General features: G+C 35.2%; 2 protein-coding genes across 2 annotated transcripts; one reads left to right on the top strand and one right to left on the bottom strand.

The window, feature by feature from the left end:
* Positions 1 to 550: 550 nt before the first annotated feature.
* Positions 551 to 2,703, top strand: LOC107872145 (UDP-glycosyltransferase 92A1). Its single transcript, XM_016718929.2, has one exon. It carries the CDS (start codon positions 870 to 872, stop codon positions 2,391 to 2,393), a length of 1,524 nt encoding a protein of 507 aa, XP_016574415.2. The 5' UTR covers positions 551 to 869; the 3' UTR covers positions 2,394 to 2,703.
* A 171-nt stretch (positions 2,704 to 2,874) lies between these two features.
* LOC107871297 (protein CMSS1) lies at positions 2,875 to 14,370 on the bottom strand. Its single transcript, XM_016718185.2, has 6 exons — positions 13,682 to 14,370; positions 5,502 to 5,694; positions 5,262 to 5,334; positions 4,302 to 4,351; positions 3,595 to 3,708; positions 2,875 to 3,304 (listed from the first exon to the last, which is right to left on the bottom strand). The coding sequence occupies exons 1-6, from the start codon at positions 13,953 to 13,955 to the stop codon at positions 3,178 to 3,180; spliced, it is 831 nt and encodes a 276-aa protein (XP_016573671.1). The 5' UTR covers positions 13,956 to 14,370; the 3' UTR covers positions 2,875 to 3,177.
* Between the last annotated feature and the right edge of the window lie 13,271 nt (positions 14,371 to 27,641).

A 27,641-nucleotide genomic window follows, 5' to 3' on the forward strand; every position in this document is an offset into this window, starting at 1 on the left:
AATAACTGTAAAACCACATGTTTGTTTCAGTGAGGATGACAGGGGCGAAGCTAGCTAATAGTGAGGGGTTCATCCGAATTCCCTTCGACGAAAAATCATACTATTTATACAAGCTTAAAATTATTTTTTATGTTTATATAGCAGACGTAGAACCCCTTTCGACTAGTTCTTTTATTCATATTTTTTAATTTTATATCTCCTTAGTTAAGATGTTGACCCTATCATATAAGGATGATGTATATAATTAAAGAGGCAACATATTCAATGTGGTTAGCTTATTTCTACATATTGAGCCCCTGAGAACACATGCAAAAGCTCTTCCAAAATTTGAGTCGAAATTGTCTAATAAAAATATTTTATCATGTATTCAAATATTTAATTAAAATAACTCATAATTTAAGTATCTAAATAAAATATACTGAGGACTGAGGAATTTACAAGGTTGTCTATTTACCAAAATATTTAATCTTTTTGTTTTTCCTCTTAATTATGAAATGATGAGACCATTTTTAATGATACCAAAAGTAGGTTGGCTTTCTCAAGTTTCAATCTATAAAATAATGCTTTGGAATGATGATAACAAACTCAAATTCACTTTGTCTTGTGCCTTCTTCTCACCCTCACATATCTTTCTAACTCTTCTTGTCCTAATAAAAATTCCACAGATATCCTCTCTCAATTCTTTAGCAACTCAAGCAAGCTCCCAACAATTTTTGTACGACAACAACATATCTAGTGAAATCCCACATGTTAGGTTAGAGTATACAGACATATCCAGTGAAATCCCACATGTTAGGTTAGAGTGTATAGGAACCATATCACGCTGTTTTTGAAAGACGCCCGGCTCAAGTGCAGCAAATCCAGGTACAATGAAAATGGGTGACCATCAAGAACATATAGTAATGCTTCCATTTCTTGCAATTGGCCATATGATTCCTTTCTTAGCCTTAGCCAAAAAAATCCAACAAAGAACTAACTACAAAATCACTCTTGTTAGCACCCCTTTGAATGTCAAATATCTTAGTTCAACTATAGCCAAAGATTCAACAAAACAACTAGTACAAAATCCAAATAACATTTCTTTAGTTTCACTTCCTTATAATGGTTCTCAACATGGTTTACCACCTAATATAGAGAATACAGAAGCCTTGCCTTTAAAAGACATGGTGACAATGTTCAACTCTACATTATCTCTTAAAGAACCACTCAAGAAAGTGATCATAGAGATTATTGAAAAAGATGGTAAGCCACCACTTTGTGTAGTTTCTGATACATTTATGGGATTTGCTAGTGAAGTTGTAAGATCTTGTGGTACTTACAATGTGAGTTTCACTACTGGTGGTGCTTATGGGACAACAGGTTATGTATCACAATGGCTAAATCTCCCTCACTTATTAGCCACTCATGATGGTGTTTTCAAAATGCCAGGATTTGATGATTCTTGTTGTTTTTTCAGTGTTAATCAACTTCATCCTTTCATGAAATCAGCAAATGGTAATGATCCTTGGTCTAAAGTGTTGAAAACTTTGTTATCACCTTCTTTGGATTCATTAGGATTCTTGTGTAATAGTGTTGAGGAGATTGAGCCTATGGGAGTTAAAGCAATCAAGAATCTTACTAAACTTCCTGTTTGGTGCATTGGACCTTTGCTTCCACAATGTATGCTTAAGAAAGGTGAAAAAGATCAAATCTTTGAACCAAGAATTGGTAAAGAACATGGATTGTCACCAGAAGAATGCATAGAATGGCTTAACAAACACCCTCAAAGATCTGTTGTTTACGTATCTTTTGGTTCACAAAACACAATTAGTACATCTCAAATGATGGCATTGGCTAAGGGGTTGGAAGATAGTGAAAGGCCATTCATTTGGGTTATTAGACCACCTATTGGATTTCACATAAAAGGTGAGTTTAGACCTGAATGGTTACCAAAAGGGTTTCAAGAAAGAGTGGAAACTAGCCAAAAAGGTCTACTAGTGAAGTCTTGGGCACCACAATTGCAAATCTTGAGTCATCCATCAACTGGTGCATTCTTGACTCATTGCGGATGGAATTCGGTATTGGAGAGTTTGAGTCAAGGGGTGCCTATTATTAGTTGGCCTTTGGCTGGTGAACAAGCTTTTAATTCAAAGATGTTAATGGAGGAAATGGGGGTTTGTGTTGAGTTAACTAGATGGTCTTCAAGTGATATTGAAAAAGAGGATGTGAAGAAAGTGGTCGACATTGTTTTGGGTGAAAGTGGAAAAGGGAAAGATATGAAGGAAAAGGCTAATGAAATTGGGATGTGTATTAAAGGTGCTGTTAAGGAAGAGGGGGATTTCAAAGGTTCTTCTGTTAAAGCATTGGATGATTTCATATCTACACTACTTTGTAGAAGAAATATGTCATCTTAAGAAGGAAAAGAAAAATGTTAGGTAACGCCAACTTCCTGCCTATGTCACGGTCCATAAGGGAGCTAGGTGGCTCTGGTGGGAGTTATGATAGAATGTGAAATTTGCTTGGTGGGTTTCATTGAGTGATAAAGTTGCACCCTTGCTATCAGCTTATACCTTTTGGCATGATGACGAGCAATTTGATCCAAACAAGAGTTAAAAGAAGATGCAGAGTTTCCTGTTTTATGCTTTAACAGTTTTATTTCAATTGTAGTTTCATGTCAATTGGACTGTTTTAACAGTTCTATTTCAATCTATTTTTCTAGATCTACCTTTTTGTTCTAATTTGAAGAATTAAAAGAAAAGGACAGCTCAGTGCACTAAAGCTTCCGCTATGCGCAGAGTTCGGATTACCTTGCAATTCTGCAAGAGGCTGTTTCCAAGGCTTGAACCCATGGACCTCTCGGTCGCATGGCAGCAACTTTACCACTAATTTGAAGGATACAAAACAAAAATTTAGACATTGATTATCAACTCACCATCACATTTCATGAAAATTCCTTTTACATAAAGATCTCACCAAAAAAAATTTTAAAAAAAAATCCCATCATAGATCTCTCCGAAAGACATCCAGTTGAAGTCGGAATTCATTTTTTACCTGCCAAATTTACCTAGCTAAACAACACAACCTACAGAGATTCCTAGATAGTTGCTGCTTCTGTGTGTTCTCTTTCACAAATTTGTGATACAAAAATGCCAAAACTTGGCTGGATGTCGATAGTATAGAATCCTCGTCGTGAAGAGGCTAATCATCTTCGTTATTCTTCTTTCTCTTAATATTAGCCGGTATTTCGTCATAAAGACATATCCGCAATGCACCTTCCAGTATCCGTTGGTGAAAGTAGTTCCTATACAAGTCCCAGAATTCATCTCTGCAAAGTGACATGTATGCCATGAGATCGCACAAATTGGTGACCAGAAATTGTACGTAGAAAGGTTAAGGGAGAAAGATTGCTGATTTGCTATTTATTTATATCTCCAGGACCATAAAGTGCATTTACAACACATTCTGAGGGGGACAATGGAAAATGAGCAAGTCGAGGATGAAGAGAAACACGGAGGTTGATCCAACGCTTGAGACACCATATACCAATTTAAGTATTACTAGTAACTTTAGCTCGAAAAAGGTGTGTAATTAATTCTTAGGTACACAGAATCTAACCTGACTTGAGGCAATGTCAACAATGAATATCCCTTCGCGTCACTTTTCATATCCAGCACAATCACAGCTAATCGAGAAAGGTCGAGTGCCTCCATGTCTATCAGCTTCTTAATCCTGTCACCAGTTCGAAAGAATCAACTTAATGGTATATGACAGCACTTTCAACCACAAAAGTATCAAACCACCAATTGGTGCATTTGGAGATACACCTAGAACATAACCAAGTCATTTAAAGCGACATCTTAGTTTTATCTTATGTATATGCAGCTTGCACCCTCTCAACTCTCGTTGCTGTGATAATATTTAATCTTTATCAACTCATCTATGATGGTGCATCCATATGAACATCTTCATTACATACACGGTTTGCGGCAACAAACAAGTCCCACTAAATCATGCATACTTGCGACTTGCGAGAGAACAAAAGCAATTTGGAACACCATGAATTCATCATTCCTTGGATCATGAGGCTTCATCACCTTTGGGTAATATATTTACAAAAGTTTATGGAAAAAGTCGCTATAAATCAACAAACCGTGTATATAAATAGTCATTTTCATTTCATCTAAATGGCTCGTTGTATTGTAGTCACAAAAACAATCATAACGAATATCAGTAGAAAAACATTTCAATATCACTGTTCATAAATGGTAATTTTTTGAAGTTAGTTGAAATGAGTTCAACTTGCAAGGAAAAATTATACATACCTGCTTGGTGTCCCACTTGCGATATTAACACGATTCTGGAGAGAAGAAGCCTGTGATGAATAATAACAAATATCATCCCAAAACTAAACAAAAGAGAGTAATCAAGGGAGGGGAAAAGAGAGAAAAATAGAGTTGTTTCACCAACATAAAATCTACTGGTGTTTGCATGTTTTTCTTTTGTATGTATAGCTTGTTCTGAATGGTTATGGAGAAAAGCCATTTACTTACTGAGTGATGAACTCACCCTCTTCCATCTTGTTCTCCAGAAACGACAACTGAGGGTGAGCCCAAATGTTGAGGAACATTACGAGTTAACATTTAGTGGTGAGCCTTCTATTGTTATAATTTGTTTGGATAGTATGTCCCATCGTTATTGTCTCAAATATTGCGAGTGTTTTGAGGGTTTTACTTAAATATGAATATGCCATTTTCTTTAATATACTATAAGGACTACTAGAGACAGGGATACTTGAGTTGGTTCGCTTGGAGGTCTTAGCCCTTCAGGTGCTGGCCATGGATGGACCGTGACATAACCACTCTTGACCACTATTTCTGAACTCGCTTGCATCCTGTAGCTCCAAAGCAATCCTAAAATAGCATAACTTTCATATTGTTTCAGTTCCATATTGGAACTTTCAGTTAATCCTACCCCTGTATATAACCCCCGACTCACTTTTGGAATTTATTAGCTCTTTAGCCTTACGATAGTTTTTTTGTTATTTTTGTATGAGCTGGTATTTCCTCCACTTTTCCTATTATGCATCTTCTTGATGCTTTTGTGAATAATAAACCACTTCATGAAGAAAAAAGGGTGTAATACATTTGTTAAGAAGATGAACTTTATTGAACATGAAAAAAAAGAAAGGATAGCTTTTTGTCATTGACTCTTGTACTTAAAAGTTGATGAATCTTGTAAGTAGCATATGGATATTTATATAGATACAAGTAGTATATGGATACCTGCTCCTCAATCTTCATATGCTTTGAGAAAAGCTTTGCAGCACGGCATTCACTTGTCAAAGGCCGCAATTCTCTGCCAAAGCAAATTTATTTATAGATTATACTAAGAGAAAAACTACTAATAGTTTGAGCTACATTACTCCATGCATATCGAACTCAGAGTTTTATTACAGGATTAAGTTATGCGCGTGGAACTACTCAAAGAAAGAACAAGCTCCCGCTCTAACAAAAGAGACCAACCTGAGAAGGTCCAACGAACGCAAGGCAGATAAGCTAACAACCAGAAGGGCAGGTTGCCCTGGATCAACTGTCCCATCAAGCTCCTTTTCACATAGAATCTCTTTCCACGATGGTCCAAAAGCAACCTTCATATGGTCAGCCAATGCACTACTACTTTGAGCTTGATCAGGATTGAGCTCAACCATGCATGTCTCTGTATCATTACAAAACAAAGTAAGATTCGTAACGTAGTTAGACAGCTTGTCATGTGCGGAAAAAGAACGAATGTATGAGTTTAAAAAGCATCGAGTACTTTTCCTCCAAAATCGTACTTCTCTGTCCAGTCGGTAAGAATTCCTCTTCTTCCTTTCTTGATATTCATTGTTTATTAAATTTTACCTGTTCCAACTAACTGCCGAAAACCTTTTTCTAGCCGACAAAACAAATAGTAAAACAATTACTACTACACCTCAATCCCATGATAGTTGGGGACAGTTGTATGAATCCTCTTATGACCTCCTCAATATCATAAATGCTTTGCTTGGATCCATCATATTTCAATAATTTGTACTCAACGATTATCTAACACTAGTAGTTCTCTAATATATCCAAGCGCTTATTTCTAATATAGTAAGAGTGCACTAGTCTTCTAGTTGGATCACTTACATGGATTTTCAACTTTATTGTTTTCTATCTTTTGCTAGATCTGCCTTGAGTCCAAGATGTTCTAAATCCTTTTAGATGACTTCTTCCCATTAAGATTTGAACTTGAGACCTCATGGTTTTCAACCCACTTCATTCACCACTTGTCACGACCCCGTTATGCATTTGAGTTTCTTACTGCTTGTGAGGATAGGCTTCGTGCTTTGGGCCTTGTTGAGACTCGTGGTATGGATTACACCACATTTCAGTTGGATTTGTCTGCTCGTCAGTGGTGGAGGGGTTTCGCAGATTCTAGACCAGTTGGATCTTCTCCCTTGTCAAGGACTCAATTCTCCGAGATGTTCTTGGAGAAGTATATGCCGCGTAGTCTTAGAGATCGACTGAGGGATCAGTTCTCCAGACTTAAGCAGGGCTCCATGACAGTCGCCAAGTATGAGGCTCGTTTTCATGAGTTGGCCAGACATGCGACTTCTATTTTGGACATTGAGTATGAGAGGGTTCGATGCTTTGTCAAAGGGTTGAGACTCCCTATTCGGATGGCTACTCAGAGTCTAGTTGTTGCGGGTAGGACTTTTGCTGAGATTTCTATCATGCTAGAGTGATGGAGGAGATGCATAGGGAGAGTCGTGAGGGCGTGATAAGAGGCCTAGATTCCAAGGTAGATTTGGTAGGAGCCGTGGTAGTTTCCGATTTAGGAGTGGTATTTCTTATGCTGGATATCCTCCGCGTCCATCTTTTCAGCCCCTATGACTAGATTGACTAGAAAGGAAGTTCCTTTCCGATGTTCGAGGAGTGCGAGTTGAGCTTTGGGAAGCTCAAGGATTGTCTCACTTCCGCCCATGTGCTAGCTCTTCCAGTTGAGGGTGAGGGATTCTCTTGGATGTGTTTTGATGCAGCAGGGTCGTGTCGTTGCTTATGCTTCTAGACAGCTTAAGGTGCATGAGCGCAACTACCCCACTCATGATTTGGAGTTGGCGGAGGTAGTTTTCGCGCTCAAGTTGACTTGTTTGGTTTTTAGAGTCACTTTTCCAAATTGAAGTCTTCGTCGATTCCAAATGGCCGCCGAGCGAAAAATAATTTTGACTGCGCTAGCAGCTATGTAATATCGATTGTAGGATGGATAGACCCTTGGTTCTGATCCCACAGCACCCGAGCTCATTTCGACCCATTAGTCAAAAAGTCAAATATATAGGTGTGGGACCCACAAATGGCCTAAATGACCTCGGATGGAAAATCCGACTTCACTAATGCATCCGAAATGTCAAATTTAGTGGGGTTATATAGTTCGTTTGCAAAAAACGGAGTCCGAATGAGTCCAGGAGGTCAAAAACAAGTTTTGACCTTGCGGGCCCATTTAAACTCGTATAAAAAGGCCTTTGGGCCGATTTTTTAGACATTCTTCAGCATTTTGAAAACCGTAGCAGCCATAAATATTTGTTGACAAAAAAATGAGTCTTGTGGGTGGATTAGAAGCTTAGCAACTTGTGTAATCTACCTTTTTGCTACAAATCTAAGGTAAAAACTCTTCTAATTTGATATTGATTTCATGGTTTCTTGACTCAAAACCCCTAAATCATTGTGGGTCAATTGTAGCCCCAAAATTGAGTGATTGACTCAAATTACTTGAGGGTTTTAACTCCCTAAAGATAATTAGGCTATGGGTTGGTCTTGGAAACTCTTTTTCAAGGGTGAAACCCAATTGGGGTTTTGGTGTCCATTTGAAACTCATGGCCCAATGGTCCTATAATGGGTATTGTCATTTTTGTTGTAATGCTTAGATTGTATTGTTGATAACATTGCTTGTGGAAGGGGAAGCTTCTCGAAAAGGAAAAGCTCGTTGGTTCGTGAGTTGCTTAGATTCAAGGTAGGTTAGGCTTACCCGTAGTATAGATTGAGCTTGTTTGTAATGTAATCATGGATATCTTGCGAGATTGGGTGGGGAATTTAGACGATAGTTGATTAAATGGTGAACTTAGGATTCATTAATTACTATAGGCCATGGATTTGTAAGGTATGTTATTTGACCCTTAGTCTAGGACCTTGGTTAGCTTAATTGTGGTCTCATGACTAGTGTGAGAACACTATAGTTGTTCTAAGTAGACATGAATGGTATACTTCTCTATTCTTAGGAGTGTATTGACCTATATAATGCCTAGATAGAAAATGACATTGGTGTTCGGTTGACTTAGGAAGGATTCTTGAAAAGACTTTCCCTATAGACCTAGAAAGGATTGGTAAGCCCTTATGGTGAGGTATGGATGACTTAGCCTAATTCCGGGTAGAAGCTAGACATATGTTAGTAAGCTTGGCATTCTCGGGATTTAGAAGTGAGACTTGACCTACCTTAAGCTTGAACTAAGTAAAAGCTTAGCGACCTAGATACGTGGTGATTGTTCAAGCTATATACATATGTGTAGGAGTTATGATGGTTGCACTCGATTATCAAATTATCTTGTGATCATGACTTGAATACCCTTGTTAAGTTATTATTGTGCATGTTTGGTAAATACTCATGCTCTTGTTGATGCTCATATTACGTGTGAAGCTTATTAGAAAGGTAAAATGGCAAGTGCTATCCCACATCCCTACTTCTTTATATATTGTGAGCTTTTGTGTATGCTTATTGGTTTGGCTATGCATGTGGATGTATGTTGTTGTATCCGGAGAAATATGTGATATTATGATGATGCCCGGTTCGAGTCCCGAAGGAATGTATGATATTATGATGATACCCGATTCGAGTCCAGAGGAATATGTGATATTATGATGATGCCCGGTTCGAATCCGGAGGAATATGTGATATTATGACGATACTCGGTTCGAGTCCGGAGGAATGTATGATATTATGGTGATGCCCGGTTCGAGTCCGGAGAAATGTGATATTATGATGATGCCCGATGAATCCGAAGGAATATGTTGATATTGTGATGATGCCCGGTGAATCCGGAAGAGGTAAGAACATTATGATACCATGTAGGGCAAATTTACTTATATGCATTGATATTTGTAACGTTAGGCCGAGTGGGGCCAACCGCCTATGTGCTTGAACTATGAGGTCTCTCTTGGTAAATTGTTATTCGTTTCTTGTTCCAAATCACTATATAAGAGGTGTGACCCTCGTTGACGCTAAATTAGCTACTAGAGGAAACTTATGCCTAATATTGAGTTAAGGCTTAGCGTTATGCGTAAACTTGCATAAAAAAATTCAAGGGCTAACCTAATATATATACTTGACTTGAATAAGAGGCTATATTATGAAATCTTGCCTAGTAAGGTGGCTTACGTGGTAACTAGCTACTTCTAAAACATATGATTATTATTTCGAACCTAGAACCTAGTAAACTAGTTGGACTTTACTTGATTAAAATATGGAAACTAGTCCTTAAGGTTGTGACATGCTTAGTGATGATGAATCTAGTATTGTGTGATGGTTAGTTAAATTATCTCCTAACATGTGAAGATGTGAAGTTGAGATGGCTAAGTCATCCATACCTCACTATAAGGGCTTACCAATCCTTTCTAGGTCTATAGGGAAAGTCTCTTCAAGAATCCTTCCTAAGTCAACCCAACACCAAGGTCATCTCCTATCTAGGCATTATATAGGTCAATACACTCCTAAGGATAGAGAAGTATACCATTCATGCCTACTTAGAACAACTATAGTGTTCTCACACTAGTCATGAGACCACAATTAAGCTAACCATGGTCCTAGACTAAGAGTCAAATATCATACCTATCATACCTTACAAATCCATGGCCTATAGCAATTAATGAATCCCAAGTTCACCATTTAATCAACTATCGTCTAAATTCCCCGCCCAATCTCGCAAGATATCCATGATTACATTACAAACAAACTCAATCTATACTACGGGTAAGCCTAACCTACCTTGAATCCAAGCAACTCACAAACCAACAAGCTTTTCCTTTCCTTTTCGAGAAGTTTCCCCTTCCACAAGCAATGCTATCAACAATACAATCTAATGACAATATCCATTATAGCACCATTATGCCATGGGTTTCAAATGGACAGCAAAACCCCAATTGGGTTTCACCCTTAGAAAGGAGTTTCCAAGACCAACCTATAGCCTAATTATCTTTAGGGAGTTAAAACTCTCTAGTAATTTGAGCCAATCACTCAATTTTAGGGCTACAATTGACCCACAATGATTTAGGGGTTTTGAGTCAAGAAACCATGAAATCAATATCAAATTAGAGGAATTCTTACCTTAGATTTGTAGCAAAAAGGTGGATTACACAAGTTGCTAAGCTTCTAATCCACCCACAAGACTCAATTTTTTGTCAACAAATATTTATGGCTGCTAGGGTTCTAAAAATGCTGAAGAATGTCTCAAAAATCGGCCAAAGGACCTTTTTATACGAGTTTAAATGGGCCCGTAAGGTCAAAACTTGTTTTTGACCTCCCGGACTCATTCGGACTCCGTTGTTTGCAAACGAACTATGTAACCCCACTAAATTCGACATTTCGAACGCATTGGTGAAGTTGGATTTTCCATCCAAGGTCATTTACGCCACTTGTGGGTCCCACACCCATATATTTCAATTTTTGACTTTTCGACTAATGGGTCGAAATGAGCTCGGGTGCTGTGGGATCCGAACCAAGGGTCTATCTATCCTACAATCGATATTACATAGTGGTTGGCGGAGTTGAAATCATTTTACTGAATTTTTCGGTCGGCGGCCATTTAGAATCGACGAAGACTTCAAATTGGAAAAGCTATTCTAAAAAACAAACGAACCATCAGGTAACCGAACTATCGATTCCAGCAAGTCAATGACTTGGGACGGTTATGGAGGATCTCTATCGGCGAAAATAAGCAAGAACATGGCTAATGACCTGAAGGGTCTTTACACCACTATGCCACACCCTTGGGTGCTTGAGAACTGCTAGTTACTTTGTTATATTATGGCTATATAAGAAATTGTATGTATGCCTTAGTCGACTCATTCCCCTTAATGTTCAATTTTTTTGTACTTTCATGTCCATGGCCTACTAGTTCGTGTCAACCCTACTTAAGGCATTACATCTGGACAAACTTAAAAATTCTCATCCTATGAAAATTGTCACTTATAAGCAACCTCCCAAGCAGTTTTGTAAACTAAAGAGCAGCTTTCTCCCACCTTTGAGATTCATAGTCTTCTGATGGAAGCCACAGACCATCAAAACCCCTAAAATAAAATAATACTAGTATATTTATTGCTTACTATGAACCAATGGCTAATCAATGTCAAGTTTCCATCTAAAAGAGATCAGAGCAATTCCTCCATTTAATAGCATATAAACTTATAGCATCAAGAACCAAAAGCCTCACTGAATATATTCTTTTTATAATCGTGGTGTTTGGGCCTTGAGGGGTGTGATGTGCAATGCTTAACCTAATGCAAACATTAGTAACTGTCTTCAAAGCTCAAACCAATGAGCTATAGGCCATACCTTACTCAAAGACTCAAACTTTAAATTCATGTAAAAGAAATTCATTTGATAGGTATACATAATCTATCTAGCATCGAGTAAACAAAAAGGATTGTGGGGTTCCGAACCCATAAACTAAAAATCCTGGCATAGACTCTAGTACTAAAAGAACTTGGGGATCGTTTAGTAGAATGTATAAGAATAGTACGGATAATGTTGGGATTAGCTATATCGGGATTATTTCTTATTCACTGTTTGGGTTTGGTTTGGTGTATTAAGGGAAGTTTTGTCTTTAACCATGTTTATCCATGTATAATACCATAATCTACTTTATATTAGTTATACACCCTACATAAGTTGAAAATTCTACCAAACAAAGTATTAAATAATACCATGACTAATACTACTATTAGGAGTCGTTTGGTAGGATGTATTGGAGAATTTAGTATATGATAGCCATGGTATTATTTAATCCTTTGACTGGTAGGATATTTAACCTATTTACTATTATAGTTTGTATAACTAATACACAGCAAATCGTGGTATTAGCAATACATGGACTATTAATATATGGATAGGCATGGTCAAATATAGAATTACCCAATAAACCAAACCAAATGGTAGATAATAACTAATCCCAGAATTACTAATCTAAGTAATACGATTCTTATACCATCTACCTAATAACCCCTTAATACAATGGTTTACAAGGTTGAAAATAAGGATTAAATAATCCCACGACTACTAAAACAACAACATATCCGGTGTATTCCCACAAAAGCGTCTGGGAGGGTAAAGTGTACGCAATTCATATCACTACCTCAGTCGAAGCAGAGAGGCTGTTTACGATAGAACCCCAGCTACGGACAAAGTTGAATGTTGAATGTTGGTTCTTCAAGGGGTATAGTGCAACCACAAACAGTTGGAGGATTTGACAAGAACTCAAATGATATAAATAACTTGACTCAAACATGAAGAAGAAACTTATATAGAGAAAGGCAGGGAATAAATAAAAAATTGAAGGAAATCGTTAGTGGGCCAGCGACATGTAAGTCGTTATGGATCACTTACAAGTCACTGTCCCCCAGCAACTTCTAAATTGTTGGGCTAAGGGAGTTTTATCCCATTTGATTTTTTCCAGCATTCATTGTCCCATTTGGCATTTTTGCTCCAAAAATTAGCCCTTTCAGCTCCGAACTCAAACAAGACACCAACATAGAAGTACTATACCCTATCCATCCGAAATCACAATCATCACAAAAAACACCACGAAACAAGAAACTACAAGACACACGCAAAGCACTACGACTACATGCACGGCTACAAGTAAAGCATCCCTACCTAAGCAAGGACGCACTCTCACCCACTAACCAAATTTGCATCCTCCACACCTTCCTATACCATCTCCCTAATGACCCCTTAAAGCAATGGTTTACGAGGTTGAAAATAAGGATTAAATAATCCCACAACTACTACTACAACAACATACCCAATGTATTCCTACAAAGTGACGCAATCCATACCACTACCTCAACTCAGCTGAAGTGGAGAGGTTGTTTCTCATAGAAACCCAGCTACGAACAAGGAAAAAAACATGGACTAACACACCAATAAATAATAACAGAAACAAGACACCCACAAAGAAAGTACTATACCATATCTATCCGAAATCACAACCATCACAAAAAAACCAACAACAACAACAAGATACCCGATGTATTCCCACAAAAGAGGGGGGTCAAGGGAAGATAAAGTGTACGCAGTCCATATCACTATCTCAGATGAAGTAGAGAAGTAGTTTCCAATAGACCCTCGGCTCATGACAAATAACACTGTACCAAGCAGAGGACATAAAAACAAACAAAAAATATATGGTAACACACCACTAGAAATCATCACAGAAACACCACGAAACAAGAAACTACAACACACACGCAAAGCGCTACAACTACACGCACGGCTACAAGTAAAGCATCCCTTCCTACTAGCAAGGACGCACTCTCACCTACTAACTAAATTTGCATCCTCGACGCCTTCCTATACAGGGTCGTGTACTCAATAAACTGTAACGGCATATATTAATTTCTGTATTACAAGAAAGAACCTGTAAACGAATCGAGCTCGATAGAAGAAAGCTGAACCCTATTAGTGGATTCATACTGTTGATGAAAATACATCAGCTGTTGTGCTGCTGTTGGAAAACGAACTATGTCTTCTTTCACTTTGCTGCTTTTGGATTTCACATATTCAATAGATTTGCCATTGTTACTTGGTGTCTTCTTCACCTTTTTCTCCTTCTTCCTTTTAGTATTATTCACTTTTTTACTAGGTCCTAATCGTCTCTTCTTGTGGCTTTTTTTCTCCTTGCTGCTACCCATTGATCTTCGTTTGGTGGTGACTGTTTGCTAGGTTTGGAATATATTGTCCCAATTTATGTGTCAAAATCAAAATTTCTGAGATTCAAATTTTAAAAATGATGGGAGAATGAACTAAAAGAGATTTTGAGTGGAAATAAAGAAAATAAAATATTAGTGATATATATTTTTTAAATTTTAAAATACTTATATCAAGTATGACCAAATTTATTAGGCAATATATTTTAAAAAACAACATTTTAAATACTTTTTCGGTGAGTGTAATATACTCATCCCACGTCAACTATCACGTCATCTTCCACATCATTTTTAAGTATAAAAAATAGTAAATATCAAAATAAATAAATAAAGAAAGAAAGAAAAGAAAACCAACCAACCCCCTTCCTCTCTCCACCCACCCCCTTTCTTTATTTTTCATGTTCTACTTCTTTCTTGATATAAAATTATATATATTGAGTAAAAGAACAATAAGGAGTAATGTAATAGTATTAGTTTCTTGATTCTGCACATCTTTCCAAAGATGGATATGGCTATTTATAGCCAAGCATCGTAAAATTTTATCTAATTTACAAGTAGTGGAGTATAACAATTATTGTTATTAGGACATAATTATTATTATTAAAACATATGGCATCCACTTAAATGACACATGGGCCTTTATGTGTCTTTTCAACACTCCCCCTTGGATGCCTATGTAAAAGGAAAAGAAACTTTATGAATACGCATTTAAATGTTGCCTCATTAAAAACCTTATCAGGAAAAACTCAGTGGGAAAAAAACCTTGGTTAAGGAAAAAAGAGTACAACGCGTATTTTTACTCCCCCTGATAAAGACCCCGATTCAACCAATTCAGTCTTCGCATCCTAATTTTATATACTATCTTCTCAAAGATTGAAGTTGGTAAAGATTTGGTGAATAAATCTGCTTGATTGTCACAGGAACGAATCTGTTGCACATTAATATCACCATTCTTCTAAAGGTCGTGCGTGAAGAATAACTTTGGCGAAATATGCTTTGTTCTATCCCCCTTTATAAAGTCTCCTTTTAGTTGAGCTATGCATACTGCATTATCTTCAAATATGACTGTGGGTACCTTGATATCAAGCTTCAGGCCACATCTCTCTTTTATGGAATGTACTACTGATCTCAGCCATATGCATTCTCTACTTGCTTCATGGATTGCTATTATCTCTGCATGATTAGAAGAAGTAGCAATGATGGACTGCTTTGTTGATTGTCATGATATTGCAGTACCTCTATATGTAAACACATAGCCTGTGTTGGGACCGTGCTTTATGTGGGTCAGATAAATAACATGCATCTACATAACCAACAAGATCTGGACTAGCTTTGTTAGTATAAAACAGACTTATATCAATAGTCCCTTTTAGGTACCTCAATATATGCTTAACTCCATTCCAGTGTCTTCACGTAGGGGAAGAACTATACCTCCCTAGCAATTAACAGAAAATGTTATATCCGGCCTTGTAGCATTAGCGAGGTACATAAGTGCACCATAGCACTGAGATATGGTACTTCAGGACTAAGAATCTCTTCACCCTCTTCTAGAGATCAGAATAGATCTTTACTCACTTAGAGTGATCGAACAACCATTGGAGTACTTAATGGATATGTTTTGTCCATGTAAAATCGTTTCAAAACCTTCTAGGTATAGGTAGTTTGGTGGATGAAAACTCCATCTGCTAAATGTTCAATTTGCAGACCAAGACAAAGTTTTGTCTTTCCAAGATCTTTCATTTTGAATTCTTTCTTTAGATATTCGATTGCCTTTTGGACCTCTTCTAGAGTCCCGATGAGATTTATATCATCCACATAAACGGCGAGTATAACAAACCCCAACGTAGTTTTCTTAATGAAAATACAAGGACAAATAACATTATTTATGTATTCTTTGTTTTTCAAGTACTCACTTAGGCGATTATACCATGTACGCGCTGATTATTTTAGACCATACAACGATCTTTGTAATCTAATTGAATATAATTCTCGAGACTTTGAACTATATGCTTCAGGCAATTTTAATCTTTCTGAGATTTTCATGTAAATATCGTTATCAAGTGAACCATAAAGATAAGCTGTAACCACATCCAATAGATGGATTTCAAGATTTTCATGTACAGCTAGACCGATGAGGCATCGAAATGTTATTGCATCCATGACAGGTGAATATGTTTCTTCATAGTCAATACCGGGTCTTTGAGAAAATCCTTATGCAACAAGGCGTGCCTTGTATCTTACAATTTCATTTTTCTCATTTCTTTTACGTACGAAGACCCATTTATAGCCAACTGGTTTTACACTATTTGGGGTTTGGACTATAGGTCCAAAAACCTCCTGTTTAGCAAGTGAGTTCAATTCAAATTGAATCGCCTTTTGCCATTTTGGTCAATCTTTTCTTCGTCGACATTCTTCGACAGATAGAGGTTCAAGGTCCTCATTGTCTTGTATGATGTTTAGTGCAACATTGTATGCAAAAACATTATCCATCATAATTTTCGATCGATCTAAATTTACCTCATCATTAGTAGAACTTATTGAAAGTTCTTCATTCACTTGAGTCTTGAGTTCACTGATTTCTTCAGGAATATCAGGACTAATCAGATTTTGAGTATTTCCAGGAGAATCTTTTATAATACCATCTTTATCATTTTTCGCGCTTCTTTTTCTATGATTTTTATCCTTTGAACCCAAAGACCTACCACTCTTCAGGCGTGTTTGGGATTCAGACGCTATTATATTAGAAGATGGTTCTTTTGAAACTTTAATTCGGACCGGCACATTCGCTGCAGGGATATGTGACTTGGTTATCCTTTTCAAATCAGTAAATGCATCTGGCATTTGATTTACTAATTTCTGTAGGTGAATGATCTTCCGGATCTCACTTTCACACGTGGATCAAAATAAATGTTTATTTTGTTTATATTTTTATTTTGAAGAAATATTGATTCTCCTCAAGTCTTATTTGGATCAATAATCGATCATGACGATATTTGTGTAATTAATAGTGGGACAACGCATGCAATATTTAAAGATAAAAAATATTTTTCCCACTTACTCAGAAGAAAAGCAAATGTTACAACAATTGCTGATAATTCAAAATTGATCGAAGGCTCCGGAAGAACTACTATATTCTGCCTAAGGGGACAAAACTAGTTATAGAAGATGCATTGTTCTCTTCTAAATCCCTAAGAAACTTATTGAGTTTTAAAGATATTCGCAGAACTGGATATTATGTTGAGACAATAAATGAAATGAATGCCGAATATCTTGGCATTACAAAGAATGTCTCAGGTCAAAAACAAATGTTGAAGAAATTGCCAGCTTTGTCTTCCGGCTTATACTATGCCGAAATTAGTACAATTGAAGCACACTATATCGTAAACCAGAAGTTTACTGGCATGATCGAGTAGGCCATCCTGGCTCAATAATGATGAGACGAATCATTGAAAATTCGAAAGGGCATCCGTTAAAGAACCTGAAGATTCTTACACCAGATAAATTTTCATGTGTTGCTTGTTATCAAAGCAAACTAATAACTAGGCCATCGCCACTGAAAGTTAGCATCGAATCCTCTCAGTTTCTAGAACGTATACATGGGGATATATGTGGGCCTATTCACACACCTAGTAGGACATTTAGATATTTTATGGTCCTAATAGATGCATCTTTAAGGTGGTCGCATGTGTGCCTTTTATAATCTCGCAACCTGGCGTTTGCAAAATTATTGGCACAAATAATACGATTAAGGGCGCAATTCCCAGATTATCCTATTAAGGCTATTCGTCTCGATAATGCTGGAGAATTTTACATCCCAAACTTTTGATGATTATTGTATGTCAGTTGGGATAAAAGTTGAACATCCTGTTGCTCATGTTCATACTCAAAATGGCCTTGCTGAGTTATTTATTAAGCGCCTATAATTGATAGCAAGACCACTGCTTATGAAAATAAAATTGTCTACTACTGTTTAGGGTCATGCTATCTTACATGCAACATCACTTGTTCGTCTCAGGCCAACTCATTATAATAAATACTCCCCATTTCAATTGGTTCTAGGACATGAGCCAAATATTTTCCATCTACGAATTTTTGAATGTGCTGTATATCTGCCAATTGCACCACCTCACTATACTAAGATGGGCCGCAGAGAAGGTTAGGAATATATGTGGGGTTTGAGTCACCTTCTATAATTTGCTACCTTGAACCATTGATGGGAGATTTACTTACTGCTCGATTTACAGATTGCCAATTTGATGAAATAAATTTCCCACAATTAGGGGGAGAGAAGCGTGAACTTAAAAGAGAAATTACGTGGAAAGTTTCATCATTATCTCATTTTTTGGCTTTTTCAGGGACGCCTGATATAGTTTTACTAGATGCTTAGGCGTAGGTACGCTCCCAGTGTCTCTTTCCTCCACATCGATAACATCTATTTTCAGGGTTCATCCTTGGTGCTACTTTAGGAGCTTTACCCCTATTTTTGCACAACTAGTGCTGAGGGTTATTGTTTATTGCAAAACGATTACCCTGATTAAAATACTTGTCACGACCTCGACCTCGATCTCGACCATGACTGGGGTCAGGATTTCTTTCACGCCAAGTTGGGTAAAAATTTGCAGCATTCACTTCTGGGAATGGAGCAGTACAAGGAGGCTGAGTTTCATTATTTTTTATTAAAAGATCATTATGTTGTTCAGCAACAAGAAGATGACCAATTAATTCAGAATATTTTTTGAAACCCATTTCTCGGTACTGCTGCTGCAGGACCATACTCGGGGAGTGAAAAGTAGAAAGTGTTTTCTCTATCATGTCGTGATCTTTGATCTTTTCCCCGCATAAGTCATACTACGATTTAATTCTAAACATCGCGAAATTATATTCAGTTACATTTTTAAAGTCCTGGAACCTCAAATAGGTCCATTCATTACGAGCTTGTGGGAGTATGGCCATCTTTAGGTGGTCATATATTTCCTTTAAATTGTTCCACAATGTAAGGGAATTTTTGATCGTGAGGTACTTCATTTTTAACCCTTCGTCAAGACGATGACGAAGAAATATGTCTTATTGTTATTTTTAATGGTATCTGCCAGACCCATTGCATTTAGATGTATTTCTGCATCTAGTGCTCAGGACATATAAGTTTTACCAGATACATCTAGGGCACTAAAATCGCGTCTGAAAATACTAGCCATTATTTAAAAATAAATAAACTACTAACCTTTAAATACCTTCGGAATGGTTTTGCAGAGGCTCGTACTGATAACATGATATGAAATTATATATATTGAGTAAAAGAACAATATTAAAATAGAAGAACAATAAGGAGTAATGTAATAGTATTAGTTTCTTGATTCTGCACATCTTTCCAAAGATGGATATGGCTATTTATAGCCAAGAAACCATTATAAAATTTTTTCTAATTTACAAGTAGTGGAGTATAACAATTATTGTTATCAGGACATAATTATTGTTATCAAACATATGGCATCCACTTAAATGACACATGGGCCTTTATGTGTCTTTTCAACATTTCTCTATTTCTTCTTCTGGTTTTTTCTTATTCTTCTCCCTCCTCTTCTCGTTCCTCTTTTTCTTCATCATCTTCATCTTTTTAATCTTATTGCTCTTTGAAAAAATTGAGAAGTGAGGGCCGAAGAATTTGAGAAATATTTTTTTCTTTTCAAAATTTAAAAAAATCGAAGAGAGTCTAAGTGGTGGGGACCGAAGAAGAACAAAAAGTGAATTTATGTGTTAGATTTGCTGAAATTTGAGAAACGAATTGATTTTTTCTTCTTTTGTATTTTTTACTTGTTGGATATGTTGAAATTTTATGTTTTAGTTGTTGAAGTTTGAGAAAATAGCTCACTTGTTCCTTTTTTTTTTTTTTTGAATTTTCACTTATTTAATTTGCTGAAATTTGAGAAAAAATCAACTTTTTCTTCATTTTTTTGTAGTTTTCACTGGTTGAATATGCTAGAAATTGACGTTTTAGTTGCCGAAATTTAAAAAATGAATCAGTGCAACCCGTAGAGCTCCGGCGGGTTTACCGGTGGCGGATCAGTGCCAAGAGAAGCGGCAGCCACTCGCGAGCTTACCCTACCAAAAAAAACTTGTTGAGCCAAACACCACTAATTTACAATTGAATGGCACCAATTGCGAATTCCGGCGACAGTGGCGCTGCCGCGTCTAACCGGCAAATCGAAAAATTTCCATACCAGAAAGGGTGCCTCCTCACGGGGAACAAAACCCACCAAAAAGTCCCAAAATTTTATGGGTCAAATGCCATCAATTTTGGTTCGTTTGCTGCGCCACAGATCAGACTAATTTGGAGTTAATGGTAGTGTGGCCATGGCAGCCTTAGAGGCTGGGGGGGGGGGGGGGGAGTTTTTTTAAATTTTTTTTTAATTATTTTAATATAAAATTGAACAAAAATGACCCTCACTCGAACTCGTGGTGCATGCCTACACGCGTTTCGTCCTACTCAGCTATTTTAATACCACATAGGTATGGTCAATGGTCAAAGTGTTTAAAATGTTGCTTTTTAGTTGGTTCAAGGGTCCAGATGATAAATATGTAAGTTGGAGTATCCACATTACTAAACGGACATAGTCTAAGGGTCCACCGAGCTATTTAACACACTTCATTGTCACCCTTTTTAGCTGATGTGACCATTTTTAATCGACGTGACATTTTTGATGCGAGTCTCATTTTTATGTAATAAAAGTGTCATGTCAGTATAAAAAATGATAAAAATTAGCTAAAATTGAGTTCGAGTAATAAGACTCGTGTAAAGTTAGAGTGTGTCGTAGCAACATTGGGCATAGTTCGAGGGGTAGTAGATGCTTATCTCTTTTTTATTTATACAAACTCCTACTACTTTTTTCATTTTCCCTCCACCCCATCAGCCCCATCCTCCCCCCTCCCCCACAACCGCTCCAAATAACTAATAGATGTTTAAATAATTTTCTATTGTCAAATTAATAATTTATATTTACTTAAATTATTCTTGATTATTAAACAATTTATGTTACTCACGTTGTCCTAATTTTAAAATTTAGAGAGTCAATCAAATTTTTGGTAATATATTTTTTAAATATTTTAAGTTATTAATCATTGTGATTTATAGTATTTTTTTTATATAATTTCAAATAATTCATGTTACTTGCTTTATTGCAACTTATTTAACACTATTAGAATTTCAAAAATCGATCATATTTTTTACGATATGTTTTGAAAAAATTATAAGATAATAATTACGACTTATAATTATTTTATTTTGCATAATTTTCAAATAATAATATTTTACCAAAATAAAATAAATAAATTAAAATAAACAAAGAACTAAATTTTCATAACATGTTAAATTCGAAAACATCATTTGGATCAACAAATTACTAAATTAAAACATACAAACTATAAAATGTCAAAACTACCCCTGGATTTATGTGACACAAATATAATTTAGATAATCAATCATATTTTTAATATGTTTTAAGATATTTTAAATTGTAAGCTATTGTAATTTATAATACTTTTATGTCATTTTCAAATAATATATGTTACTCTCTGTAACATCCCGAGTCTATACCCGAGACGTCACATGGTGCTTGCTATCCCGAAGGACCACAATCCAATCCATGACCGATACCTAATATGAACACTGAATAATAATGATGAAATGAATGAGGAAGTTAGACTGAAGTTGTCATAAGGTTCATAACTGTATAAGTGAACTAGATAAAACGGAATCAATTACTGAAAAACTGAACATCTGTCTGAAATAATCTAGTCTTAAGTCTCTAACTGTTTGAATATGGAGTTGATGGGACAAGTCCCCAATTAACTCTGACTACTGAATATATTGAACTACTAAATTACTGAAATAATAACTCTATCCTCAAACTATGAGGACTTACCGCTATATCTGCTGCTGATAGTCTGGGCTGCTAAGTACAGTCAGGAGCCCGTGTGTCTGAATCTATGATATAAAGCATCATAGCGCAAAAGAAAGAGTATGTGTCAGTACTTTGAATGTACTGGTATGCTAAGTGAGGTAGGCTGATATGCAAGGATTCATATGCATGAACAATAACTGCCGAATAATATGAATATAACTGGATGAGAGTACATGTATGACTGAAACTGTTGAACACTGATTATGCAATACTGTGCACGTAATTGCATATACTGTAACTATGATCATACTAATACTGGATATTGAGTTCTGATAACTAAATAACTAATGTCTGAGTTTTTCTTATAACTGTATTACTAATAGTTGGGTGACTATTTCTGAAGTCCTAATCCTGTAGAACTGAACTGAGTTCTATACTGAGCTGGGTGACTGTGTCTGACAGTCCTGATTCAGTAGAATTGAACTGTATTGAGTCTGAAACTGAAACTGTAATTGTGGGAGTGTTTATCTAACCAACATACCTCGATTATAAACTAAGTTGGGGTCCAACCTGTGACCCTAGTTGGAAGGGTATTAGCACCCTGCCAAGGGATACTAACAATGGTTGTGAGTTAACCCTATCTGGTAGGAAGATATTTCGTCAACCCAACTCATACGAGATGCATCAACCCTTGTCTGGCAGGAAGATATCTTAACCTACGCTGGCTACGTAGTTCTGTAATGCAAGAATTGTTACTAAGGGTAAAACCCTCTACTGGCAGGAATATCCCCATCCCTGGGTTCGCTCGGTGTTGATTCCTACTCCTAACTGAATAGACACTGAACTGGTTTCTAGATTATTCTAGGCTTGACTGAACTATTACTGATCGTGATATCCAACTGAACTGGACTGAGTTCTGTAACTGACTGAGTACTACTGTTTGTGACATTACTGAGACTATTCTGTAGCTACTGAAATTCTAAGAAAACAGCTAGATTTTTGGGTACTGAATATCCCCAGGACTCGATAGCATTGAAAGTAAAACATGGCATGATTATAATAGCATAACAATAGTATCTTGTTAACAATGCTTTCATTTAAACATTGTGTCAAACAATTGAAAGGCATGAACTTGGGCATATACTATTATGTCATGATTTCACCCTTCAACTCACATGAACATTTTCTCAAACACTTAGGGAGCATAATTTATGCACATAATAATAATCAATATGCAAACATCACGATCACAATCCCAACTCACAAATTCAAGGGGCCTTTAACATAAATCCACATAACACTACACACATGTTAATTACTTTACATGAAACTTGTAATAATTAGAATCCCAAATAACATCATAGTCATAAATACAATCAAATTCAATATGAAATTCATGAAATCAATCAACTTATAGTTTTAAAAGAGGTTCTTGAACTCCAAGGGCGGAAGAAAACCCTTGGATGAACACTTAACATACCTTGGTAATCAAATTCGTGAAGATTGATGGTGTGTTCTTGAAGCTTGGACTTGAAATTAAATGCCCTGTGGTTTGTTCTTGAGAGAAATTGAGTGGTTTTGCCCTTAGGATAGTTTAATCTTGTGTTTTAGCGCTGAATAAAAGTGAGAGAATGACCCAAATACCCTTATGGACGTGGACTTTCAATTACTGAAAAAGTGCCTAGCGACTCATAGACCGTCGCGCCGCGTCGATGGGGTAAACGCAATGATCGATGCGACGCGTTAATATCGCATCGGTTCACTGGAATTTGCACTGAATGCTGGAGAAAATATCCATCGACACGACAAGCGATGTGACGCGGTGAGATCGCATCCACTCACTATTTTCAACAACAAACGAGCTTCTAATAACGTCCGAAAAATCCAAAACTCACCCGAGAACACCCATTGACATCCTTGATTATGAATCGACTTAAAAATCAACATTTTAAGGTCATAAGGGTCATAAATAAAATCATGAAAATACCGAGGTCCTAAAATGAGACTAAGTGCCATTACTTAGCTGGAATTTTCTAAGTCTGGGACCTCTTTTCATGCTCTAAAGGACTGCATTAAGCTATAATTTTGCGCGGTCTTACACTCTCCTTGTCCAGATTTTTGTAGCATTGATAGTCAATTATATTCTTAAAATAATTTAAGTTTTAAATTATTATGATTTATAATACTTCTTCTTCTATTCCAATTTAAGCGGCACTAATATGATTTCGAGAGTCAGCCAAATTTCATGATTGAGCAGCGAAGCGGACATATCCTAAATGACTTATAATAGCTAATAAGAATTGATATAGAAAAATTACTATAAAAAAATATTTGTGAAAAAAAATTAAATAAGTTTCATATAAGATGTCATGTTAATTTCAAACATCAAAGAATTAATATATTATTTATGTCTATTTTATTATTTATTAAATATTATTAATTTTTAAGACCTAGATGACTTATAATAATTAATTAGAGGTGACATAATAAATCTACTGTTGAAGCAGCTGAAATAGTCATGTTATAAATATTTATTTTACTTTTTTTTAAATTAAATATGATTAATTTTTTTATATGCAAATAACTTATAATAATTAATTAAGGATAATATAGTACAATTATGGAGCAGCTAAAGTAGGTAACGAAGCGGGCTACCTGATTGTTCACTCTTATTAAGTAGTAATAATAAGGTATAAGTAAGTCATTACTTTAACCATAGATATATTAATAGTAACTAACAGAGTTAAGTTGTACATTGACCCTTTTCCCTATACTTATTCTGTTTCAATTGTTTGGCTTAGTAGGCGTTTGACAGAATATTATTTATAATATTTTAAAATATTTATTTTAAAATATTTATTTGACCATAAATATTTTGAAATAAGTTTTCATAATATTTGGATTTTTGAGAAAATCTAAAGAGGTGTTTTCACTTTTTTCACATTTTAAATTATTTTTTTCAAAAAAATCTAAATCTTTAATTTTCATAGAATATAAGAATAACTCATTTTTTTATAAAACTCTATTTTTTTTTTTATAATTATTTTCACTTTTTATATCTTTTAACTTGAAAAATACCTCATTTCTAAAATATTATGACCAAATACAGTTCGAACTCTATTTTCAACTTTAAAAATATCAAATAAAGTGAAAATATTTTTGGTTGTTATAGTCAAACGAGTGCTTTAGTTTTCTTTTCAATTTTTATCTTTTTGACAACTCTTTAATTCTAACTTTAAACTTTTCGATATGTTTAAAATTACAAGATTAAATGCTATTCTGATATATTATCATATTTTTAGTTTAAAATTGTTAGGGGTCGTTTGATTCGGAAACAAGTTATCCTGGGATTAGTAATCTCGGATTAGTTATATACCCTCAAAAAGGGATAAAAATAACATTAAAATCATGGGATTACTAATTTCGGAATGAGTTATTCGATGAATTTTATTCCGATCAAACAGGGGATAAGTTCATCTTGAAATTAATTCCGAAATTAGTTATCCCTTATCCCTCCTACCAAACGACAGGTTTAAAAATTCTTATTTGCCTACTTAAATTTCTTGTCAAATCAAAATCATATTAATAAATTAAAACAGACGAAGTATTTATAAAGAACGGACCATTCCTTCCATATCATTAAGGAAAAAGGGTTAAATTTACCCCTATATTTTGAAAAATTGATTAATCATAATTTGAAGCCCAATTTACCGTTTTGTTATACTTTGGGCTAAATTTATCTTTGTACTTTGAAAAATTGGCTAAATATATTCTTCGGCATACTTTGAGGCCAGATTTTTCCTCGATGTCATACTTTGGGGCCAATTTCCCCTTGATGTCATACTTTGGGGGCAAATTTATCCTCACCGTTTAACTTTTCACATGCACTCTTTCTTTAACAGAAAAACCCCAATCAACGTTAAATGACTCATTTCTTAAAATAAAACACCCTAATTTAACCCACTCGATTCGATCCATAAAACACACACAAATAAATATATCTGTCCCTCAATTCTATTGATTGAATTTTTTCAATGAATAAATATACTTCTCTTTCAACGTGCAGTGCTGGTAGTTTCTTTACAAATGAACAAAATGTAAAATGAAATGAGATAACACAGAAGCATGGAACTAGAGAAAATGACAATTACAAGCTCTAATCTTGTTCCAGTTATGTTCAAATTTTAAAATTTGATATGCAATTCTATGTGCATCTAGACTCTAGATGCTACGGATAAGTTTTCTGAGCAAATAACATGGTGAAAATTTGTGTAGATCCTAATTGTATATAAAGATATAAGAATGAAGAAATGTCATGATTGACACATAAAGAGATATGTTAACTCAATCATTTAGAGAAATATCTCGTGGGCCTGATTGTTGTATTTGACCGTTAAGTGCCAATTTTTATGAGCTTGCACTAATGCAGATCCATGAATTGAGGGAGGGTTATTTCTTTTTGTGTTTGCACTGATGCAAATTCAATTTTCATGAGTTATGCATTGATAAATAACAATGACTTAATCTCGTTGAAAAATTTTGATCAAAAGAACTAGAGGAGGTATATTTATTTGTGTCTTTTTTGTGGCTCAAGTCATGTCGGGTGAGTTAAATTAACGTGCATTTTATTTTTTTAAAAATAGGATATTTAACGATGAGTTAGGCGTTTCTATAAAAGGAAGGATACATGTGCAAAGTTTCTTAACAACAACGGTAAATTTGACTCTAAAGAATGACATTGAGGGTAAATTTGGCTCCAAAATAGGATAACGAAGGTAAATTTGGCTCCAAATTATGACGAAGGGTATATCTAGCCAATTTTCCAAAGTACAGGCGTTGATTTGATCCCAAAGTATGACAACGAAGACAAATTTGATTCTAAAATATGATAAAAAAAATATATTTAGCCTATTTTCCAAAAATAAAGCATAAATTTAACCCTTTTCCCTATCATTAAACACGGATTGAGCTCCTCTCCAGTTTCATTCTCTCAATTTTCTCCAAGTTCCTACTTGGATGAGAGACACATGACATGAGTTAACATAAATGGTTAAGATTTGACTAATAAATATTTCATATATTTGCTTTCAAAATTTTTAGTAATTCCACAATTATAACTACACAATTATTTTATTCATAAATATATTTTTTGAAAATTCTCTCTCTTCTTACTTTTTTCCTAACCATGATGTAACTAGAAAAAAATTTACTCTATGATTAAAAAAAAATTCTATGATTAAAGAAATTAATAGATACACCCTTATCATTTTAAAAACTTTATTATTTCTCCCTTTTTTCGAATTTCTTAAGTCTTATCATTTTTCCTCTCCGTCCAAAAAAAAAATAAAATTAGCTATAAGAAAAATTGGCAAAGCCGAAATCATGACGACAGTAAATTTTTTTCATAAATATGAATCTTTGAGTAGTAAATTATTATAATAATATGAGCATTATCGATATTATCATAAAAATATTCAATTAGAATAACTAAAAAGAAACTTGATTGATTTACCAAAAAACGAAACTTGATTATTAAAAATATTGAAGTTCGCCATTTATACTCATAACTGATTTTAAAGAAAAAGTATTTAATGGTTAAAATGAAATTAAAAAATTAACTTAAAGAAGTTCAAAGATAGATGGTGAGTATGAAAATAGAACACAACGTAGAAAAAAACATAGAAATAGAGAGAATTTTTTCTTAAAAGTATATTTGTGGATAAAATAATTTTGTAACTCTAATAATAGTTGAATTACTAAAATTTTAGAAGTA

Source organism: Capsicum annuum, chromosome 5 (genome assembly GCF_002878395.1).
Source record: "Capsicum annuum cultivar UCD-10X-F1 chromosome 5, UCD10Xv1.1, whole genome shotgun sequence".
Taxonomy (NCBI): Eukaryota; Viridiplantae; Streptophyta; class Magnoliopsida; order Solanales; family Solanaceae; genus Capsicum; species Capsicum annuum.

Coding starts and splice junctions, on each gene's coding strand:
- LOC107872145 (XM_016718929.2), top strand. CDS start 870: ATGAAAATGGGTGACCATCAAGAACATATAGTAATGCTTCCATTTCTT.
- LOC107871297 (XM_016718185.2), bottom strand. CDS start 13,955: ATGGGTAGCAGCAAGGAGAAAAAAAGCCACAAGAAGAGACGATTAGGA. Junction 3,709..4,301: donor GCAAGTGGGACACCAAGCAG/GTATGTATAATT, acceptor AACTGGTGACAG/GATTAAGAAGCTGATAGACA. Junction 3,305..3,594: donor TTGACATTGCCTCAAGTCAG/GTTAGATTCTGT, acceptor GTCACTTTGCAG/AGATGAATTCTGGGACTTGT.